Source organism: Stegostoma tigrinum, chromosome 1, assembly GCF_030684315.1.
Source record: "Stegostoma tigrinum isolate sSteTig4 chromosome 1, sSteTig4.hap1, whole genome shotgun sequence".
NCBI lineage: Eukaryota > Metazoa > Chordata > Chondrichthyes > Orectolobiformes > Stegostomatidae > Stegostoma > Stegostoma tigrinum.
In genome coordinates this window covers 160,247,453-160,268,054 of record NC_081354.1, presented here as the reverse complement: position 1 = coordinate 160,268,054, position 20,602 = coordinate 160,247,453, and the positions used below count along the sequence as shown (strand labels likewise).

The window sequence follows — 20,602 nt, the reverse complement described above, 5'->3', positions numbered from 1 at the left end:
GAACCGCATTTGACAAGGTCCTCATGGTAGGCTAGTCTAGGAGATCAAGTCACATAGAATTCATTGGATACAAAATTAGCTTGATCATAGGAGATAGAGAGTAGTTGTGGTGGGGTACTTTTCAGACTGGAGGTCTGTGACCAGTGATGTTCTATAAAACATAGAACATAACAGCACGGTATAGGCCCTTCGGCCCTTGATGTTGTGCCGATCTGTCATACCGATCTGAAGCCCATCTAACCTACGCTATGCCATGTACGTCCATATGCCTGTCCAGGGATCAGTGCTGTGACCTCTGTTTGTAGTATATATAAATGATTTGGATGAATATGTCGTAGGACTCATTGGTAAGTTTGCAAGTGACATGAAAATTGGCCAAGTTGTGGATGGTGAGGAAGGTTATCAAAGGATACAGCAGGATATAGATCAGATAGAAAATTCAGTGGAGAAATGGCAGATGGAGTTTAATCAAGATTAATTACAGTGATGCATTTTGGGAGGTCAAATGTGAGATGAGAGTATACTGTAAATAGTTGGACCCTTAGGATCAAAGATATATAGAGAGGGATCTTGGGGTGCATGTCCATAGCTCCTTGAAAGTTGTTATAGAACAGACCAAACCCCTTCAAAATATATTAAGATGATAGCCTAGACCCCAACTGTTTCTTAATTTTAAAGGCAAGTGTAAAATGTTGTGTTCTGGATGCAATTCAGTTGGTCAAACTGCCAGGCTTGCAGCAAACACACTATTTTTACACTAGTTAAAATTTTACACTACAGAAATAAATGAAGGAAGAATTGGGATAACAACTATGTTGGAAAACCTAACACAATAATAGGTTGTTTAACTACTAAATGACATCCGTTCTAAGAGTCATAGTCTTTTTTCCTAGGGTAGAAATGTCAAATACTAGGGGACATAGGTTTAAGGTGAGAGGGGGAAAGTTTAAAGGAGTTACATGAGGAAGGCTTTTTTCTACAGAGGATGGTAGTTGTCTGCCAGAGGACGTGGTATAGAAGCAGATTTCAAGGCAAAGTTTAAGAAGTGTTTAGACAGGCACATGTACAGGCAAGGACTGGTGGGATACGGACCATGTGCAGACAGATGCGATTAGTTTAGAATGGCATCATGGTCAAATGAATGGCCTGTTCCTGTGCTACAATGTTCTACATTCTCAGTGGGGCATTTTTAGGCTGACAACCTATAACTTGTGGCATACTAGAAGAAGCAGTGCAAGGGCCACGATTATTTACAATATCTGTTAATGAACTTGATTGAGGAGAGTACATCCAAGTTTGTGGATGACACAGAAATAGGTTGGAAGGCAAGTGGTGAGGATGACAGAGTCTGCAGAGGAATATGAACAAGTTGAGAGAGTAAAGCCTTGGCAGATACTGTGGGAAAATGTTAAGTTGTGCATTTTGGCAGGAAGAATAGAAGAAATGAATATTATTTAAGTTGAGAGAGGCTACTGAAAGTGACAGAACTAAAAGCTAGCATCCAAATTCAGCAGGTCATAAGCAAAGCAAATGGACTGTAGGCCTTTATTTCAAAAGGACTGGAATATAAAGGTAGAGATGGTAAGAACTGCAGATGCTGGAGTCAGAGATAACACAGTGTGGAGCTGGAGAAACACAGCAGGCCAGGCAGCATCAGAGGAGCAGGAAAGTTGACATTTGGAGTCCGGACCCTCCTTTAGAAATGGGGAAGGGGAAAGGGAGCTCAGAAATAAATAGAGAGGGAAGGGTGGGGTTGGGGAACATAGTTGGGATGGTGATAGGTGAGTGTAGGTAGGGAGTGTCGGGGAATGGTCACTGAGGTGGGAGGAGTGGATAGGTGGGAGAGAAGATGGACAAGTGGTGTCAGGTCAAGGAGGCCGGAATGAGAGGGAGGGTTGGCCATGGGATGAGGCCAGGGGTGGGGAGATTTTGAAACTGGTAAAGTCCACATTTAGGCCATTGGGCTGTAGGCAGCTGAGATGGAATATGAGATGTTGCTCCTCCAGTTTGCGGGTGGTGTCATTGTGACACTGGAGGAGGCCCAGGATAGACATATCACCCAGGGAGTAGGAGGGAGAAATTAGAATGGTTCGCGACCAGAAGGTGTTGTGAATTGTTGTGAACAGAGCGCAGGTGCTCTACAAAACAGTCTCTGAGCCTCCACTTGGTCTCACCGATGTAGACCAGGCCACATCAGGAGCAGTGGAAGGTTTGTTTTGTGCCTTGAATGGAGGTGAGAAGGAAGGTGAAGGGGCAGTTGTAGCACTTCCTGCGGTTGCAAGGAACAGTGTCAGGAGTGGTGGGGTTAATGGGGAGTGTGGAGCAGAGAAGGGAGTTGCAGAGCGAGCGTTCCCTACAAAAGGCAGATAGGGTTGGGGAGGGAAATATCTTTGGTTGCGGGGTCAGATTGTAGGTGACGGAAGTGGCGGAGAAGCATATGTCCAATGCAGAGGTATGGTGGGTGATATGAGAGGACAAGGGAGATTCTTTCTTTGTTTTTGTTGGGTGGAGGGGATGTGAGTGTAGATCTGCAGCAAACGCAATAGATGCGGTTGAGGGCATTTTCGACCACTGAAGGGAAGAAGTGCGGTCCTTGAAAAAGGAGGACATCTGGGATGATAGGGAGTGGAATGCCCCATCTTGGGAGCAGTTGTGGCAGAGGCAGAGGAATTGGTAGCAGCTGATCTCATTCTTGCAGGAAGGTGGGTGAGAGAAGGTGTAGTCTAGCTAGCTGTGGGAGTTGGTGGGCTTGAAATAGATGTTTTGAGGCTGTCTCCATACCTGGTTACCAAGAGGTCCAGGAAGGAGAGGGCGATATCGGAGATGGCCCAGGTGAATTTGAGGTTGGAGTGAAAGTTGTTAGTACAGCTGATGAACTGTTTAAGCTCCTTGTGGAATATAAAAGTAGGTTGGTTCTACCAAAGCAATACAAGGCACTACTTTGACCATAGCTGGAATACATTGAACAGATTGGGCTTCTTATCTGAGATATGTTGGCATTGGAGGTAGTCCAGATAAGGTTTATTAGGCTGATACTAAGTGAGGAGGGTTTGTCTTATGAGGACAGGTTGAATCGATTGAGCTGGTGCACATTGGAATATAGATGAATGAGAGGTGACTTCTTTGAAACAAAGTCAGAAGTCGGATGATCCCATGTTATTGTCCAACAGTTTTACTTGAAATCACAAGCTATCAGCGCACTTTCCCTTCATCAAGTGATCTTAGAAGTAGTGTGGAAAGGTTTTTTTCCTCTTCTGGGAGAGTCTAGGAACAGAAGACATAATCTCAAAATTACTGGTCGCACATGTAAAAAAGAGATGTGGAATTTCTTCTCGGAGGGCAGTGAATCTGTGGAATTCTTTATCACAGAAGACTGTTGAAACTGGGTCATTAAGTACATTCAAGGCTGAGATAGGCAGATTTTTAATCATTACGGGAATTGGCGGTTTTATGGAGAAAAAGCAGGAATTGGAGTTTAGGATTATCAGATCAGGCATGATCTCATTAAATCGTAGTATACACTCAATAGCTGAATAGCCTCCTGCTTCCATATTTTGTGATCTGATGAACTCCAAAAATGTTCTCTGAAAAGCTAAGCAAGCACTCAGCTGTAGCAAACCGCCACAGAAAAATTGAATAACTTGTGGGAACGCCTGGAGTCAACAATGGCAAATACAGCCCTATCGACCTGCAAAGTTATCATTAATAATATTTGGGAGCATTGCCAAAATTGGGAGACATCCACAGACTAGACAAGCAACAACCTGACATAACCGTACTTGTGTGATCATGCCAGACAAACAATATTCCAGACACTGCCATTGCCACCCTGGGCAATCCTGTTCCAACCACAGGACATACCCACTGGATCTGATGGAACTTGTGTATACAATCAGGTGGGAGTTGACTAGGAGTCCTCAACATTGGCTTGGACCCCATGTCTAATGGCAGCAGGTCAAAAGTGGGCCAGTGAATCTGATTACTGTCTCCCCCTATCCCTCAGCTGATAAATCAGTACTCCTCCATGTTGAGCACCACTTGAAGGAAGCACCCAGGTTGGCAAAGATGCAGAATATGCTCTTGGGGGGGTACTTAATGCCCTGTGATCAAGAGTGACTTGGTGCAGTACTAGAAGCTGACTGGTTCATGAAAGATATATTGCTAGACTGGGTTAATGGCAGGGAGAGAAGAAACCAATAAGAGGGTAAAACATACAGACTTTGTTCTTACCCAGTATGTCCATGACAGTGTTGTTGGGAATGACCACCACATGATTCTTGTGAAGATAATATCCTGTCTTCACACTGAGGAAAACTTCACAGAATCACGGAAGTCAGCTATACAGTACATCAGCAGCTCCAGTACCTTATGCTAATCTCCTGCCTTTTCCCCAGTATCCCTGCAAAACAGTTTTACCCAAATAATCATTCAATGCCTTCATGAATGCCTCACTTGAACCTGCCTCCACCACATTTCAAGACCACTATTCATTGCGTGAAAATGTTTTTCTCACATCATCCTTGCTCTGTTGCACATCCTCTTAAATCTATGCTCGGCAATTTATTTGGATTTGATCTGATTTGTTGTTGTCACATGTACCCAAACACAGTGAAAAGTTCTGTTTTGCGCACAGTACAGGCAGATCATATCATACACAGACATACAAATCATAGGGTGATTGAGTACAGCGAGGCTGCACAGGAGGTGTACAAAAGCAAGATCAGTATCAGATTTGAAATTAGAGAGGTCCATTCAGCAGTCTAATAACAGCAGGGAAGAAATTGTTCTTTAACCTGTTGGTATATCTGTTTAAGCGTTTGTATCTTTTGCCTGTCAGGAGAGGTTGGATGTGATTATAACTGGAGTGGGAGGGGTCTTTGATGTTGGCTGTGTTTCCATGGCAACGAGAAGTGTAGATGGAGTCAAAGGATGGGAGATCCTTTTCCTTCTAGCAGGGACAGCTTCTCCTTATCTATTTAGTCTGATCATTATTTTAAAGACATCTGTCAAATTTCCAGTCGGCCTTCTCTCCAAGGAGAACAATCCCAATTTCTTCAATCTATCCCCACAGCTAAAGCCTCTCATTCCTGGAGCCATTCCTGTAAATCACTTCTGCACTCCCTCCAGTGCATTCATTTCTTTCCTTTCATATGGCACTGACAACTGTACACAATATTCCAGCTGAGAGTTAAAAAGTGTCTTATACAAGCTTACCATTGCCACTTTGCTTTTGCAGTCTATGCTCCTATTAATAAAATCAGGAACATTGTACACTTTAACTTCTGTTGCCACCTTCAATGATCTGTGTATATATATGCCGGGTTCCTCTGCTCCTGAACCTCCTTTAGAATTGTACCACCTCCGTTATATTCTCTTTCAGTGTTCTTCTGACCAAAGTGCATCACCTCATGCTTCTCTTCATAGAACCTTGCCTGCTGCCTATCCGCTGTTCCACAAAATTCTCAATGTCCTTTTGGAGTTTCACACTGTCCCCCTCACCGTTTAAAGTTCTTCCAAATTTACTGTCACCTTCCATTGTGTTCTGAAGTAGTGCCATGGTTTCAAATGGAATAGATTCAGAACAGAATGAGCAGTTCAAGCATCCAGGTAGAGGTGAATATGTATGGTCACAGTCTGTGACTTTATGACCCAGCATAATACTCACACCACCATCAAGCCAGGGATCAACTATAATTGGATGAGAATTACAGAATAGCATGTCAGGGGCAGAACCAGGCTCAACAGACTGCAACTGGAACGCAGACCTATTTGCATGCCAAATAGCAGAAGCAGTATATGATAACATTAGCAATCCCACAAACAACGGATAACATCTAAATTCTGCAGTTCTGCCACATCAGACATGAGAAGTGTTAAGACAAATTCAACGATTAAGTAGAGGTGGAGACTCCATGAATTTCTTGATCCTAAATGTTGTTTGAGTAGGTATGTAAACAAAATGGCTGTGGGAGTTGATGCGCAGTTAAACAGGTCAAAGGAAAGAATATGGTGGGTAAAAGGAATAGGAGAGGCAGCAGTAACAAGACAGTAGTTGAAGCCTTTGGCTCACAACACCTGAAAGGATGGAAAAAGTTTATTCAACCCATGTATACCTCATCCGGAGCTTTTGAAAGCAGACAACTGGGAGCCTCCTATAAAACCTCTGACTGAGCCTTGCATTTGGGAGTAACTACTTTTTGTCTAGTCTTATCTCATCAAAGTTTTGCATTTGGCATGCACTGGAGAATTTGTTAATATCAGCATAAAATAAATATGTTTAACAGGAGCCTGCTGATGAGCGGTGTTTTAAACCAACCTGAGGCTATTTTGTGTATTTCAGAAAATGGGTTAAATTCCGGCCAGTTCCAGACTCTTGTTTGGATTGAATGTTATTTTTAAATTGTTTGAAGCCCATGTGTTGTTCTTTCCTCTGAAATATCCATTTTTATTGCTGACCGTTGACACTGGGAGTTGTAGAAAGAAATTTTGTTTTGTCTATTTTACTTGCTTTACTCTCCTTTAGCTCGCCTGCCACGTTAAAGTACTTGGTGTCTGAACATAAACAGTCTCAGGCAGAGTGATTTCTTCTCACTGCTGTCCTGCCCACCACCCACCAGATAAAAGTACCACCACCCGCTACCTAATCTGATGGAGCTGATAGTCCAGGGCTTGATGTTGGGAAGCAGGTTAAGTGATCTTCTGGTATCTGATGCAACACTTTGCTCTTTTGATTGCTAGGAGACCAGTTACTGCAACAGGCAGGTGCATAGATCATGGAATCTCACACAGCAGGTAAGAAGTCCTTTGACCCAGCGCACTCTTTGAAAGAGCTGTCTGATTAGGACCTGCCCACCCTAGCTTTATCTACACAACAAATCAGTAATCTTCAAATAGGTGACTTCTTACTATTTTAAAAGATTGTAAGGAATTTGATTTCTCATGTAGTGCATTCCAGATCTTAACAACCCTTTATGCAAAAATAATTTCTCATCCTTTATCCTCTTGTTCTTTTGCCAATTACATACAAATTTATGATCCTTTGTCACTGACTCCCACTCCAGAGGGAATGGGTTCTCATTACTTGCTTTGTCTAAACCCCTCAATTTTAAATGATCTCTGTTAAATCTACCCTCAATCTTCTCTGCCCTAAGGAGAACAATCCCAGCTTCTCAGTCTCTCAACTGATTTCACTCATTGCTCAGCATTATCCTTTTAAACCTTCTCTGTATCCTTGGCTAGGGCATCACATTCTTCTTAAAGTACAATTCCAGAACTGTACTCTATAATCTGGCTGAGGCCTAACCAGTGTTTTATTAAGTCTTAGCATGATTTCTTTTGTTTTAAATTCAGTTCACTTTTGGGAAGCCAAGTATCCCATACTTACCTTTACTTGTGTTCTCAACTTGCCTTCAGAGATTTATGAATCAGTATGCTTGAGTCCTTGTATTCCTGTGGGCCTTTCAAATTAGTAGGTGTAGATCATACTTCCATGGCAGCCTTAACTATTTGAACGCCATGGGGATTAGTGCTGGATATGAAACAATTTGTACTCAATCACTTAACCTGAGAGATTGGCAATGGTACAAAAGTGGGAAAGCGAGTTGTGAGATGCCTAGGCATCCAAGCCAAGTGCTGGAAAATGGGATTAAATTCTGAGGAATTCTGATTTCTGAGGAAGGGTCACCAGACCCGAAACATTAACTCTGTTTTCTCCTCCACAGATGCTGCCAGACTGGCTGGGCTTTTCCAGTAACTTTGTTTTTGATCCAACATTGTCCAACAGAAATCAAAAAAGTGGAGGATAACAAGGATAGGAGCTAAATTATAATGTAGTTGTTAGGAGGAAAAATGCACACCAGCCCCTACAGGTCTGTCTCTCTGAAAGCTTTGAGGATATTGGGAACACTATGTGCTCCATTTCCAAGGACACCTGGGCATGGGCACGAATGCTGAAACCCCCACTCTTAAACACAAATCTGTTAAGCATCACCAGCTGTCAATCAACTCTCTGAGTCCGAAGTGACCTGCATTCCTAGAAAACAAAGTGTGGAGCTGGATGAACACAGTGGGGGGAGGGGACGAGCTGGGCTGGTTTTGTGATGCACCACCACCATGCAAGCTATTTTTCCATCCCCACCCTTGTCTGCCTTCCGGAGAGACCACTCCCTCCGCGACTCCCTTGTCTGCTCCACACTCCCCTCCACACCCGGCAGCTTCCCCTGCAACCGCAGGAAGTGCTACACTTGCCCCCACACCTCCTCCCTCACCCCCATCCCAGGCCCCAAGATGACCTTCCATATCAAGCTGCATACCTTCACCTGCACATCTGCCAATGTGGTATACTGTATCCACTGTACCCGGTGCAGCTTCCTCTACATTGGGGAAACCAAGCAGATGCTTGGGGACCGCTTTGCAGAACACCTCCGCTTGGTTCACAATAAGCGACTGCACCTCCCAGTCGCAAACCATTTTAATACCCCCTCCCATTCCTCAGACGACATGTCCATCATGGGCCTCCTGCAGTGCCCCAATGATGTCACCTGAAGGTTGCAAGAACAGCAACTTATATTCCGCTTGGGAACCCTGCAGCCCAATGGTATCAATGTGGACTTCACAAGCTTCAAAATATCCCCTTCCCCCACTGCATCCCAAAACTAGCCCAGTTCTTCCCCTCTCCCCACTGCATCCCAAAACCAGCCCAGCCTGTCTCCGCTTCCCTAACCTGTTCTTCCTCTCACCCATCCCTTCCTCCCACCTCAAGCCGCACCTCCATTTCCTACCTACTAACCTCATCCCGCCTGCTTGACCTGTCCGTCTTCCCTGGACTGACCTATCCCCTCCCTACCTCCTCACCAATACTCTCCTCTCTACCTATCTTCTTTTCTCTCCATCTTTGGTCCGCCTCCTCCTCTCTCCCTATTTATTCCAGTTCCCGCTCCCCATCCCCCTCTCTGATGAAGGGTCTAGGCCCGAAATGTCAGCTTTTGTGCTCCTGAGATGCTGCTTGGCCTGCTGTATTCATCCAGCTTCACACTTTGTTATCTTGGATTCTCCAGCATCCGCAGTTCCCATTATTACTGACCTGCATTCCTAGTTCTGACAATCCCATACACCTAATTCGCTTTCGTATCTGCCAAGGAGTTGATCTTAATGCCGAGTCAGCTATATAGCTAACTTAAATTCTTGTACAGGGCTCAACATTCAAATCTGGTCTTTTCGGGTGAAAGGGGCAGAAGCAGCTGCTGCCTGCCTAATCCCTGATTTTCATCCTGCTTCCAATAATGGCTGTGCTTTCAGTTTCCTCTACTCTAAACTCTGGAACTCCATCCCCTGTTCTTTTCAGATATCCGTTAAAACCAACCCCTTTGAAAAAGTTTGTGTTCTCCTCCTGGAGATAGTTCTATATATGTCTTCCTGTCAAATTTCCCCTGATTACACTCTCGTCCTGGCTTGAGATGCATTGGTACTTTCAAAGCAATACATTGATTCAAGTTGTTCTTGTGATTTGCCTCAACTGAAATAGTCATAATTCTTTTTCATTGAACATACATAGTCCATTATTAGTCCCCTGAAATAAAAACAGAGGCGGCAATGCAGAATATGCAACAAAGAAGCTGCTTCTCTAAAAGCTACTGTAGTGCCAAATATAGACTGCCCCCTCCAATTCTGTATTTGCTTGTACAGTGCTATTTCCAGATTTGTTTTTGTTCATAATGTGTCAAAAATATGTGGAAACACTCTAGATGATGAGTGAGTACTATGGAGAATGGGGATGCACGGGGACTAGAGGAGACTACATCTGAGTGTGATGTAGAATAAGTACATTTTTGGGAATTTAGTGCTGATGGGGAAAAAGGTTCTTTTTAATGTAACCATTTTCACCCTCTAATAGCTGTGTAAGACACAATGCATAATAAGACATTGCTGAGTATTTTTCTAAGTTCTCTTTCAAAGATGGAGTAATTTATTATGAAATTAGAAGTTTTATTATTAATGTTGAGGTTCACCCGCCTGTCCTGTACGTAGGCGATCGTATCCCTGATGACCGCAAGGCTCTCAGCGATCTTCCTGCCCGGCACAGCACAGGTTTGGTTAGGGTGAATCACCGACTCCGGGACATACCTGACCCGGTTGGCTATGACCTTGGCCAGGATTTTGTAGTCCACGTTCAATAGTGAAATGGGACGCCAATTCTTAATTTCTTCCCTCTCCCCCTTCCTCTTGTAAATGAGGGTGATGATGCCCTTCCTCATGGACTTGCACATTTACCCTGCCTGAAGCGCACTATCGTACACCTCCAGCAGGTCCTGGCCGACCAGGTCCCACAGAGTGGAATACAGCTCGACCGGTATGTCATCACTCCCAAGAGTCTTATTCCTCTCCAAGGACTTGAGGGCTCTGGTCAGCTCGTCCAGGGATATCGGCCAGTCCAGCCACTCCCTCGTGCCGTTGTCTAAGACCTCCGTGATAGACGACAGGAACGACTCGGAGGCCGTGCTGTCCGTGGGCTTCGCGTCATACAGTCCAGCATAGAAGGATCTGCTGATCCTCAAAATGTTGGGCCGAGACGACGTCACCGAACCATTGTCCTCCTTCAGCCGGCTAAGCACAGAGCTCTCTTTGTGCACCTTCTGAAAGAAGAAACGCGAGCACGTCTCGTCCTGCTCCACGGAGCAGACCGTGGACCGGAGATTATCCTGGAGGCCTCTGCAGCAAAGAGCACATTAATGCTCGCAACTCGTACCCCCATTTTGGGCAGTGACCGCAGCACACTCCCCAAGTCCAAGGTCCAGCCCCTCCATTTGTCCCTTCATGCCCACTGCCCGGGCTCACTGCTGGACGCTCTCTGTGCTCAGGAAACCACCCGTGCTGCCTTCCGAGTGGCATCCCCCCGTCGGGGGTACGGATGCAGGAGAGTCCGGCTCTGGGTCAGGCTGGGGACATGCTGTTTCCTCCTTCCCGCCCGAAAGTTCCGGGGGGCCCTCCAGGGCCCCAGCGGCGCATGGCTGGGTGTCGGAGGGAGCCTCAGGATGCCTCCCGTCGCCTGGAAACGGGGTGCTGCTTTCCTTCTCTCTTGAGATCTTTAGCTTCTGCTTTGGGCGGGCCTCCTCCAAATCTCCCTCGTCAGAGGAGCTCTTATAGCCCCCCCTGTAGCTGCCTCTTCCTGCCTGACGGTTGCATTGCCTGGGCCCGGCGGCGCACCTTCCTCCTCACTTTCCAGACCATCGTCCACTCCCCTGGGTCACCTGTCGCCTCCTCCATTGATTCCGGTTTGTCGGGGGGGAGCGGAGACTGCAGGGGCGCTTTGCTGGCCTCGGGTCCATCCTGCGGGGCTGGGCCCTCCTGCACGACGTGGCCCTCCTGCACGTTAGGGGGGGTCCTTGCAGGTCCCTGGTGCCTTCCTCTCCTCCGGGGGGGGGGCTTGCCCCGCATTGCCCCTGCCGGCAACCTGGGCATGCCCTACAGAGGTGGCCCGCTTCCCCGCAAAGGTTGCAGCTTTTCTCTTGTGGGCAATCCTTTGCAAGGTGCCCCTCCTCCCTGCAGTTCCTGCAGATGGTGGCTTTGCAGTCGGCTGCCACGTGACCTGACCTACCACAGGCATGGCAGACTTTAGGTTGCCCTGCATAGATCAGGTAGCCCTTGCCCCCGCCGATCACGAAGCTGGACGGTGGGTGTACAATGTTCCCGTCCGAGCCCATGCTCAGCGTCACCCTGACCTGCCTCTTACTGGTCCAGATCCCGAAGAGGTCCATGATGTTGGTTAGGTCCCCTTCCACCTTCACGTACTTTCCGAGGAAGGTCAGGACATCAACTGCTGGCACATGCGGATTGCACATGTGTACAATTACCATACGGCTCCTCTGCGCTGGCATCACGAACAGCGGGACAGCGGTCAGTACAGAGAGGGGGCCCTCGCCTCCTTTCTCCTTGAAAACCTCCAGGAAGCGCTTGCAAAACTTGGCACTCCTGAAGGTTACATCATAAAAACCTCCTCCAGGGAAATCCTGCAGGCAGCAAATGTCCGCAGCAGTGAACCCACAACAGTCCAACAGGACCCTCTTCACGAAGAAGGTGTGGTCCATAGGTACACCTTCGTCCACCTTCTTCACGGAAACACGGACGGTGTTCCAGACCCCCTGACCCGGGGCAAGAGCACTTGCCGCAGCCATCGTTACAGGTTGGCTGCTCCCCTGAACCAGCGTTAGGCCAAAGCCAGCCTTAAGATCCACTGATTGCAAGGGTGCACAGCCAACCCGACATCTTCCTTCCACCTCCAACACAGTCGCGCTCTCGTCTTCTCGGTCCACAAAAGAGTGGATCTTTATTTTGTTCCGGATGTAAGCTGGTTCACTGAGCTGGAAGGTTTGTTCCCAGATGTTTCGCCACCATTCCAGGTAACATCATCAGTGAGCCTCCGGTGAAGCGCTGGTGTTATGTCCGGCTTTCTAGTTATCTGTTTAGGTTTCCTTGGGTTGGTGGTGTCATTTCCTGTGTTGATGTCATTTCCTGCGTTGGTGATGTCATTTCCTGTTCTTTTTCTCCGAGGATGGTAGATGGGCTCCAAATCAATGTGTTTGTTGATGGAGTTCCGGTTGGAATGCCATGCTTCTAGGAATTCTCGTGCGTGTCTCTGTTTGGCTTGTCCTAAGATGGATGTGTTGTCCCAATCAAAGTGGTGTCCTTCCTTATCTGTATGTAAGGATACTAGTGATAGTGGGTCATGTCGTTTTGTGGCTAGTTATGTTCATGTATCCTGGTGGCTAGCTTTCTGCCTGTTTGTCCAATGTAGTGTTTGTCACAGTTCTTGAAAGGTATTTTGTAGATGACGTTCGTTTTGCTTGTTGTCTGTATAGGGTCTTTTAAGTTCATTAGCTGCTGTTTTAGTGTGTTGGTGGGTTTGTGGGCTACCCTGATGCCGAGAGGTCCGAGTAGTCTGGCAGTCATTTCGGAAGTGTCTTTGATGTAGGGGAGAGTGGGTATGGTTTCTGAGCCCTTTTTGTCTGTTTGTTTGGGTTTGTTGCTGAGAAATCGGCCGACTGTGTTCATAGGGTAGCCATTCTTTTTGAATACGCTGTATAGGTGATTTTCTTCTGCTCTGCGTAGTTCCTCTGTGCTGCAGTGTGTGGTGGCTCGTTGGAATAATGTTCTAATGCAGCTTCGTTTGTGGGTGTTGGGATGGTTGCTCCTGTAGTTCAGTATTTGGTCCGTATGTGTTGTTTTCCTGTTGACGCTGGTTTGAAGTTCCCCATTGACTGTTCGCTCTACTGTGACATCAGGAATGGCAGTTTGTTATTGTTTTCCTCCTCTTTTGTGAATGTTATGCCAGTAAAGGGTATTATTGATGGTCTTGAATGTTTCCTCTAATTTGTTTTGTTTAGTGATGACAAAGGTGTCATCCACATAGCGGACCCAAAGTTTGGGTTGGATGATTGGCAGAGCTGTTTGTTCGAGTCTCTGCATTACTGCCTCTGCTAAGAACCCTGATATCGGAGATCCCATGGGTGTACCGTTGGTTTGTCTGTAGGTTTTGTTATTGAAAGTGAAGTGGGTGGTGAGGCATAGGTCCACTAGCTTAATGATGTTGTCCTTGCTGATGCAGTTCGTGGTGTCTGGTGTATGTGTCTTCGGTTCTTCTAATAGTGTAGTTAGTGTTTCTTTGGCCAGGTTGATGTTAATGGATGTGAACAAGTCTATTATGCCAAAGGAGACCATTGTTTCATCCTGTTCTATCTTGGTGTCTTTGGTGTTCAGGAATTCTTGGGTGGAGTGAATGGAGTGGCGTGAGTCTTCTACTGGGTGTTTTCTAACTATTCGAATTGTATTTTCCAGAACTTGGCCCATGCCCCCTATGCCTTTGCATCGCAAGTGCACATCTAAATACTTCTTAAATGTCATGAGAGTTTCAGTCTCTACCACTCTTTAGAGGCAGTGAATTCCAGATTCCCACCACCCTCTGGGTGAAAAGATATTCCCTCACATCCACTTCTAAACCTCTTGTTCCTTAAATCTACGACCATGGTCATTGATCCCTCTTTCAAGGGGAAAGATTTCTTCCTGCCTAACCTGTATGTGCTCCTCATAATTTTATGTATCTCCATCAGCTCCCCCCCCACCCCCCACAGTCTCCCCTGCTCCAAGGAAAACAACCCCAGTTTATCCATTTTCTCTTCTTAACTGAAACCCTTCAGCCCATGCAACATCCTGGTAAATCTTCTCTGCACCCTGTCCAGTGCAGTCACATTCCTACTGTAATATGGATAAATCACCCGTTTTATACAGCTCCAGCATAAACTCCCTGCTCTGTGCCTCAGATAATAAACGTGAGTTCCCAGGGCAGGTGACTGAGTATTTGGTGGGGGAGCACTTTGGGGCCAGTGACCATAATTCTATTAGTTTTAAAGTAGTGATGGAAAAGGACAGACTTGATCTAAAAGTTAAACTTCTAAATTAGAGGAAAACCAATTTTGATGGTATTAGGCAAGAGCTTTCAAAAGTTGATTGGGGACGAATATTTGCAGGTAAAGGGATGGTTGGAAAATGGCGAGCCTTCAAAAATAAGGCAAGAGTTCATTCAAAGTATGTTCCTGTTGGGGTGAGGGGCAAGGCTGGTGGGTGTAAGGAATTCTGAATGACTGGAGAAATTGCAATTTTGGTCAAGAAAAAGATGGAAACATATATCAGATAAAGACAGCAGAGATCGAGTGATTTTGTAGAGGAGTATAAAGTAAGTAGGAGGATGCTTAAGAGGGAATCCAGGAGGTTAGAAAGGGGACATGAGTTAGCTTTGACATATAAGCTTAAGGAGAATCAAAAGGGATTCTACAAATACATTAAGGACAGAAGGGTGACTGGAGAGAGAATAGGCCCCCTTAAAGATCAGCAAGGTTGTCTATGTGTGGAACGGCAGGAGATGGGTGAGATAACCATTAGTATTTTGCAGCAGTGTTTCCCCACATTCTATATCTTCCATTATCAGAGAGTGACCTCTTGAAAAATGTCCGTATTACAGAGGAGGAGGTACTGGATGTTTTAAAATGCCCAAAGGTGGACTTCATCACATGTACTCTTAAATCCTATGGGAAACTACTGAAATGATTGCTGGGCCCCTTGCTGAAATAATTATATCATCAATAGCCACAGGTGAGGTGCTGGCAAACTGGAGGTTGGCTTACATTGTGCCACTATTTAAGAAAGATGATAAGGAAAAGCCAGGGAATTATAGACTGATGAGCCTGACATCTGTGTTAGGCAAGTTGTTCGAGGGAATCAGTGTAGGAATTCAGTCTGCGAATTGGCCTCTCCTCACTCTGCTGCCGCTGCTGGACATGGCCCTTGGCTCCGTCTGCTCTCCGGTTGCAAGGGGCCACCCTTGACTCCAGATAAAGGTAGTTAAAAGTTTGCGGGGGCTGGTTGGTAGGAAGAGGAGAAAAAATGAAATAGAAAAGAAACTGGCAAACAGATGAGCTCTGACTGGAGCCTCTTACCCTGTCGCTATCTTGCTGGAGTCAGGTTTAGGCGTTTGGAATACTGAATGCAATTTTGGCTTTGCTGCTGTAGGAAGGATGTTGTGAAACTTGAAAGGGTTCAGAAAAGATTTACAAGGGCATTGCCAGGATTGGAGGGTTTGAGCTCTTGGAAGAGGCTGAATAGACTGGGGCTTTTTCCCTGGAGTGCTGGACGCTGAGGGGTGACCTTATAAAGGTTTATAAAATCATGAGGGGCATGAATAGTCTGAATAACCAAGGTCTTTGCCCAGTGTAGGACAATCCAAAACTAGAGGGCACAGGCTTATGATGAGAGGGGAAAGATTTGAAAGGGAGCTAAGTGGCAACTTTGTCCTGCAGAGGCTAGAAGTGTATGGAATGAGCTGCCAGAGGAAGTGGTGGAGGCTGGTACAATTACAACATCTAGAAGGCATCTGAATGGGTATATGAATTGGAAAGGTTTACAGGGACATGGGCCAAATGCTGGCAAATGGGACAAGATTCATTTGGGATATCCGGTTGGCAACATGTGTTGGACCAAGGGCCTGTTTCCATGCTGTACATCTCAATGACTATGTGAGTATCCCATATGCCTTCTTAACAACTTTAACTACCTGTCCTATTATTTTAAGGGAACAGTGGACATGCGTACCAAGGTTCTTGTGATCATTGCCTGCTAGGATCTTACAGTTCATCATGTATTTCCTTGTATTGTTTGTTCTGCCCAAGTGTATTACTTCACTCTTACCCAGATTGAATTTCATTTGCCTCTCATCTGACCATCCCGTATTCTCCTATCAACTAAGGCTATCCTCCTAACTATTTACCACCTCACTAATTTGCACTTCATCTGCGAACTTACTGAACAACTCTTCTATATTTAAGTCTCAAAGTATTTTCACAAACAGCAAGGGCCCCAGCACTGATCTCTGCAAAACCCCATACAGGAAACTGGCTTCCAGTCACAAAAAAACAGCCCTTGACCATCATACTCTGCTTCCTGCCACTAGGCCCATTTTTGGAGCCAGTAAGTCAAACTTGCTTGGATCCCATGTTCTTGGTCTGCAGTTGTTCGAACAGCTGACTGTACTGTTTCCTTAATCATTGTCCAGTTTTGTGTGGCTGCATTTGTCTTGTCCCCTTCTTATCTCTCCATTCATAACCAGACAATCACTTGTCATTGCTTCTTTTCCTGAGCCTGCACACTTACCTGTGGGATTTTGCTAACTGTTCTTTTTCTTTTTAGTTGATTCATAGGGTATGAATATCGTTTGCAAGGTCAGCTTTTGTTGTCCATGCCTAATTATTCTTGAGAAGGTAATGGTGATCAGCCTTCTTGAAGCATTGCAAGTCGCCTATAGTACTGATAGGGAGTTCCAAAAATTGACACAGTGACAGTGAAGAAGCAGTGATGTGGTTTCAAGTCCAGATGGAGATTTGCTTGGAGGGGAATTTTCAGTGGGTGATGTTCCCACGTATGTGCTCCTCTTGTCCGTCAAACTGGTAGTGGTCTTGGGTTTGGAAGCAGTTTTCGAAGGAGTTATGTTGAGTTTTTGCTGTATATCTCATCGATGGTATTTTGTCCTGGAAAGTGTTAAGCTTCTTATGTGTTTTAAGAGCAGCTCATATCCAGGCAAGTGGAAAGCACCCCACCACAGGCAGACCTAGAGTCATTAGTGCACAGAAGATTCTTTTTGACCCGTCATGAATATACTAGCTCTTTTGAACCAGTCCAGTGAATCTAATTCCCCCTCTGTGTTCCCAAGTCTTGCAGTTTAATTTTCCGCAATTTCACTTTCATTGTCCTGTGCTTCTGCTTCATCTGCCCTTTTAAGAAGCAAGTTCAGGTCATTACCACCAATTGCATTGGAAAGAGAAAATCTCTTTTTCTGTCTGTCCTTATATCCTTTCCCCAAAATATTAAATTTGTGTTCTCGAATCCTTGTATCAGCAGCTGATCTATGCCTGCTCCTGATCTAAAATGACCAAAACCTTGTGCCCCTGTATTAAATTTCCTCACCAACTCCTTTCTGTTTGTATATGGCGAACATGCTTTAGGTAATCTGGAGGTGAGTTACTCATTGCAATGCTTCCAATCTCTGACCCATTCTTCTAGTCAAGTAATAATGTGGATGGTCATATGGCGAGGAAAAAGTCAATGAGGACAGGAGTATGGACAGTTTGGAAGCAAAGTGTATGGTGCAGTTACAGAATGCCACAAGTTGAGTGGTTGGTGAGCTACTGCTCCTGAGTACTGTGTGTAAATAACTGGAAATGTGAAAACTATGCATTTTTAAATTATCCTTAAGTAGCTGCTTTATGATTCATTAAGATTATGATTCAACTAATTAAGAGATGCCATAAGAAGGTAAGTAACAAGCTGGTGAATCCATAATTTTATGTCAGTAATACAATAAACCTTTACTAATTACAGTGTAAATTATAGTAAGTAACGGTGAGGAGAGGCACCAAATTATAGATTTTTTTTAAAAAGGTGATTAATTAAATTGCATTATAGATAGTCAAGTAGATGATGTGTTACATCTACAGGATGTGAGAGCTCATGGACATCAGTGTGATCCACTGCAAACCATGTCTGTGCGGCTGCAAGAGCTACTGCTCAGAGTCAGTGAGGTGGAGGCTGAGCATTAGGAAAGGGGGCAAGTTACCCAAATACTTTGTTCCAGGATATGATCATGCCCCTTACGAAACGATAATCTGATTTGCTCAGTTGTTGAGAACAAGAGAGTGTGACTGTGTGTGAAGTAGGTAAGAGTCCCTGGAGGGCAGGAGCTACAACCCTTGTGATTATCCAATTGATGTAAGGATGTTTCAGCTTGTATGGATGAGCTAATTGGCCATGACTCCATAGTGCAGGAAGTTCTTTGAGCAGGGGGAGTAAATGGAAATGTTGTGGTAAGCTACAGCACAGTCAGGGGGTAGACACATTTCGCACTGGCTGAGTGCAAGAGATCAGATAACTTTGTGATGGCCCAGTCCTGCTTGGGGCTCGGGAGAAACTTGAAGTGGGGTGGGGCTGATCCAGTTGTTGAGCTCATCATGGTATTAATGACATAGTGCGAAAAAAAAGTTCTGCTTGGGGAGTACAGCTAAACTTAAAGAAGAAAACTTCAAAAGTAATGTGCTCTGCGTTACTACTTGAGCCATGTGCAAATTGGTGTGGTGCAAGTAAGATCATAGAACGTAGAACAGTACAGCGCAGAACAGGCCCTTCGGCCCTCGATGTTGCGCCGACCTGTGAACTAATCTAAGCCCATCCCCCTACACTATCCCAACATTATCCATATGCTTATCCGTGGACTGTTTAAATGCCCCTAATGTGGCTGAGTTAACTACATTGGCAGGCAGAGCGTTCCACGCCCTTACCACTCTCTGAGTAAAGAACCTGCCTCTGACATCTGTCTTAAATCTATCATTATGTACCTACAGCAAACATCTCCACATCTAACCTTCTGATGGACAAAGGGTCATTCAAGGAGCTGAAGATGGTTGAGTCCACATCATTGCTGCAGGAGTTCTACAGGTTAATGTAATGGGGTTGTGATGATTGCCCTCCAACAGTCATTTTTCTTTTTGTTATGACTGTAACTAGTAGAGTGTTTTCCCCATGATTTGCTTCATGGGAATCCTTTCGTTCCCCTTCCCTTCATTCTCCTTCATGCTGTACTTGGTTAAATGCTACCATGATGCTGACAGCAGTCAGTCTTGCTTCCCTTCCAACATTTAACTTTTTTGTCCATGTTTGTACCATAATCATAATGATGTCTGGAACCAGTCGTAATCTGATTTGACCATCTGTTAGCAGGTTATTGGTGAGAGAGTGCCATTTGATGGCACTGTCAGTGATACCTTCTGCCACATGGGTGTTGAGAAGAGAGTGGGGTAGTCATTGGCCAAATTGAACTTAAACCACTTTTCTTAGACGTACCTGGGAATTATCCGTGCTACTATTTGGATGCTATCGTGGTAGCTTTGTTTGAACAACTTGTCTTGAAGCGTAGCTAGAATGCTGGTTTATTGTTCCTGGCAGTTTGTTGTAAGGCTCTTTTCAAATTCACTCGTGGGACGTAGGCATCACTGGCTGGTCAACATTTATTACCCATCCCTAGTTGTCCTTGAGAAGGTAGTGGTGAGATGCCTGTTGAACTGCTGTAGTCCACATGCCATGGATTGACCTACAATGTCCTTGGGGAGGGAATTCGAGGATTTTGACCCAGTAATAGCGAAGAAATGGCAGTATATTTGGAGGTCAGGATGGTGAGTGGCTTGGAGGGGAATTTGAAGGTGGTGGTGTTCCCGTATATCTGCTGCTCTTGACTTTCTAGATGGAAGTGGACATGGAGAAGGTGAGTATGCCATGGAGAGGAACTGTTCTTGCCACTTCTGCAATTAAATGCTGGGTGACAAGTTCCATGGGTGACTTGTTCAACTCATCAATTAATGGCCACGTAAGGACCTTGACTTGCCCACTCCCCAATTGCCTACCTCCTTGTAAAACATGAAAGTGAGTTTATTTCCATGGGAAACTCGGCTGAGCTAAGAGTGGAGGGGGATCTACAATTGTCCCAATATGGGTTAGCCAGAAGCACAGACGGTATGCAGGAGGTAGCCTCTGAAAGCCAGTCTGTGCTCCTGCCACTGACTGTGTTGATACCCTTGCCCCCCCATACCAATATCCCATGAGAAGAAGAAAAATGGTCTTACTATCTCACCTCCAGATTCCCCAAGGAGTAGGCCTCCACAGGCAGACTTGTGGACGAGGAGGTGCTAAATTATGCCTGACAGCTTTGTCGGTGTACAGATCCAATACCCACCCTCACTCATCTCTCCGCTGTTAATGAATGGCTTGATGGGTTGATCTGGTGAATTATCTCATGGTTGGGCGTGGTGTTTGATTTGCCAAGCATTTCTTTATAAATATAAAGGCAACATTAGGCCCGATGTCTGTGCCAAAGCTTCAGGTCACTTGCAAAATCATGATTCGGTGTTGAATTTTGTTGGGTAACTCTCTTGTGAAAGCCATTATGAGATTTAATGTCAAGTCTACACTAAAGATGTGACATAAATGCAGTTGTTAAAAACAAAAATGCTGTTTT

At 45.3% G+C, this 20,602-nt stretch overlaps 1 protein-coding gene across 9 annotated transcripts in view; it reads left to right on the top strand.

Annotated features, from left to right (window-relative positions):
- ctif (CBP80/20-dependent translation initiation factor) overlaps positions 1-20,602 on the top strand; it is a 357,703-nt gene that overhangs the window by 98,716 nt on the left and 238,385 nt on the right. For 5 of the 9 annotated variants that reach the window (XM_059649791.1, XM_059649797.1, XM_059649795.1 and 2 more), the window contains exon 2: positions 6,739-6,792. The exons of 3 other annotated variants lie outside the window; for them this stretch is intronic. In XM_059649791.1, coding sequence (XP_059505774.1) covers positions 6,739-6,792 — 54 coding nt within the window. Of the gene's footprint in view, positions 1-6,738; positions 6,793-19,008; positions 19,030-20,602 lie in introns of those variants that run through there. One more of the 9 variants, XM_059649787.1, reaches the window with a different exon arrangement.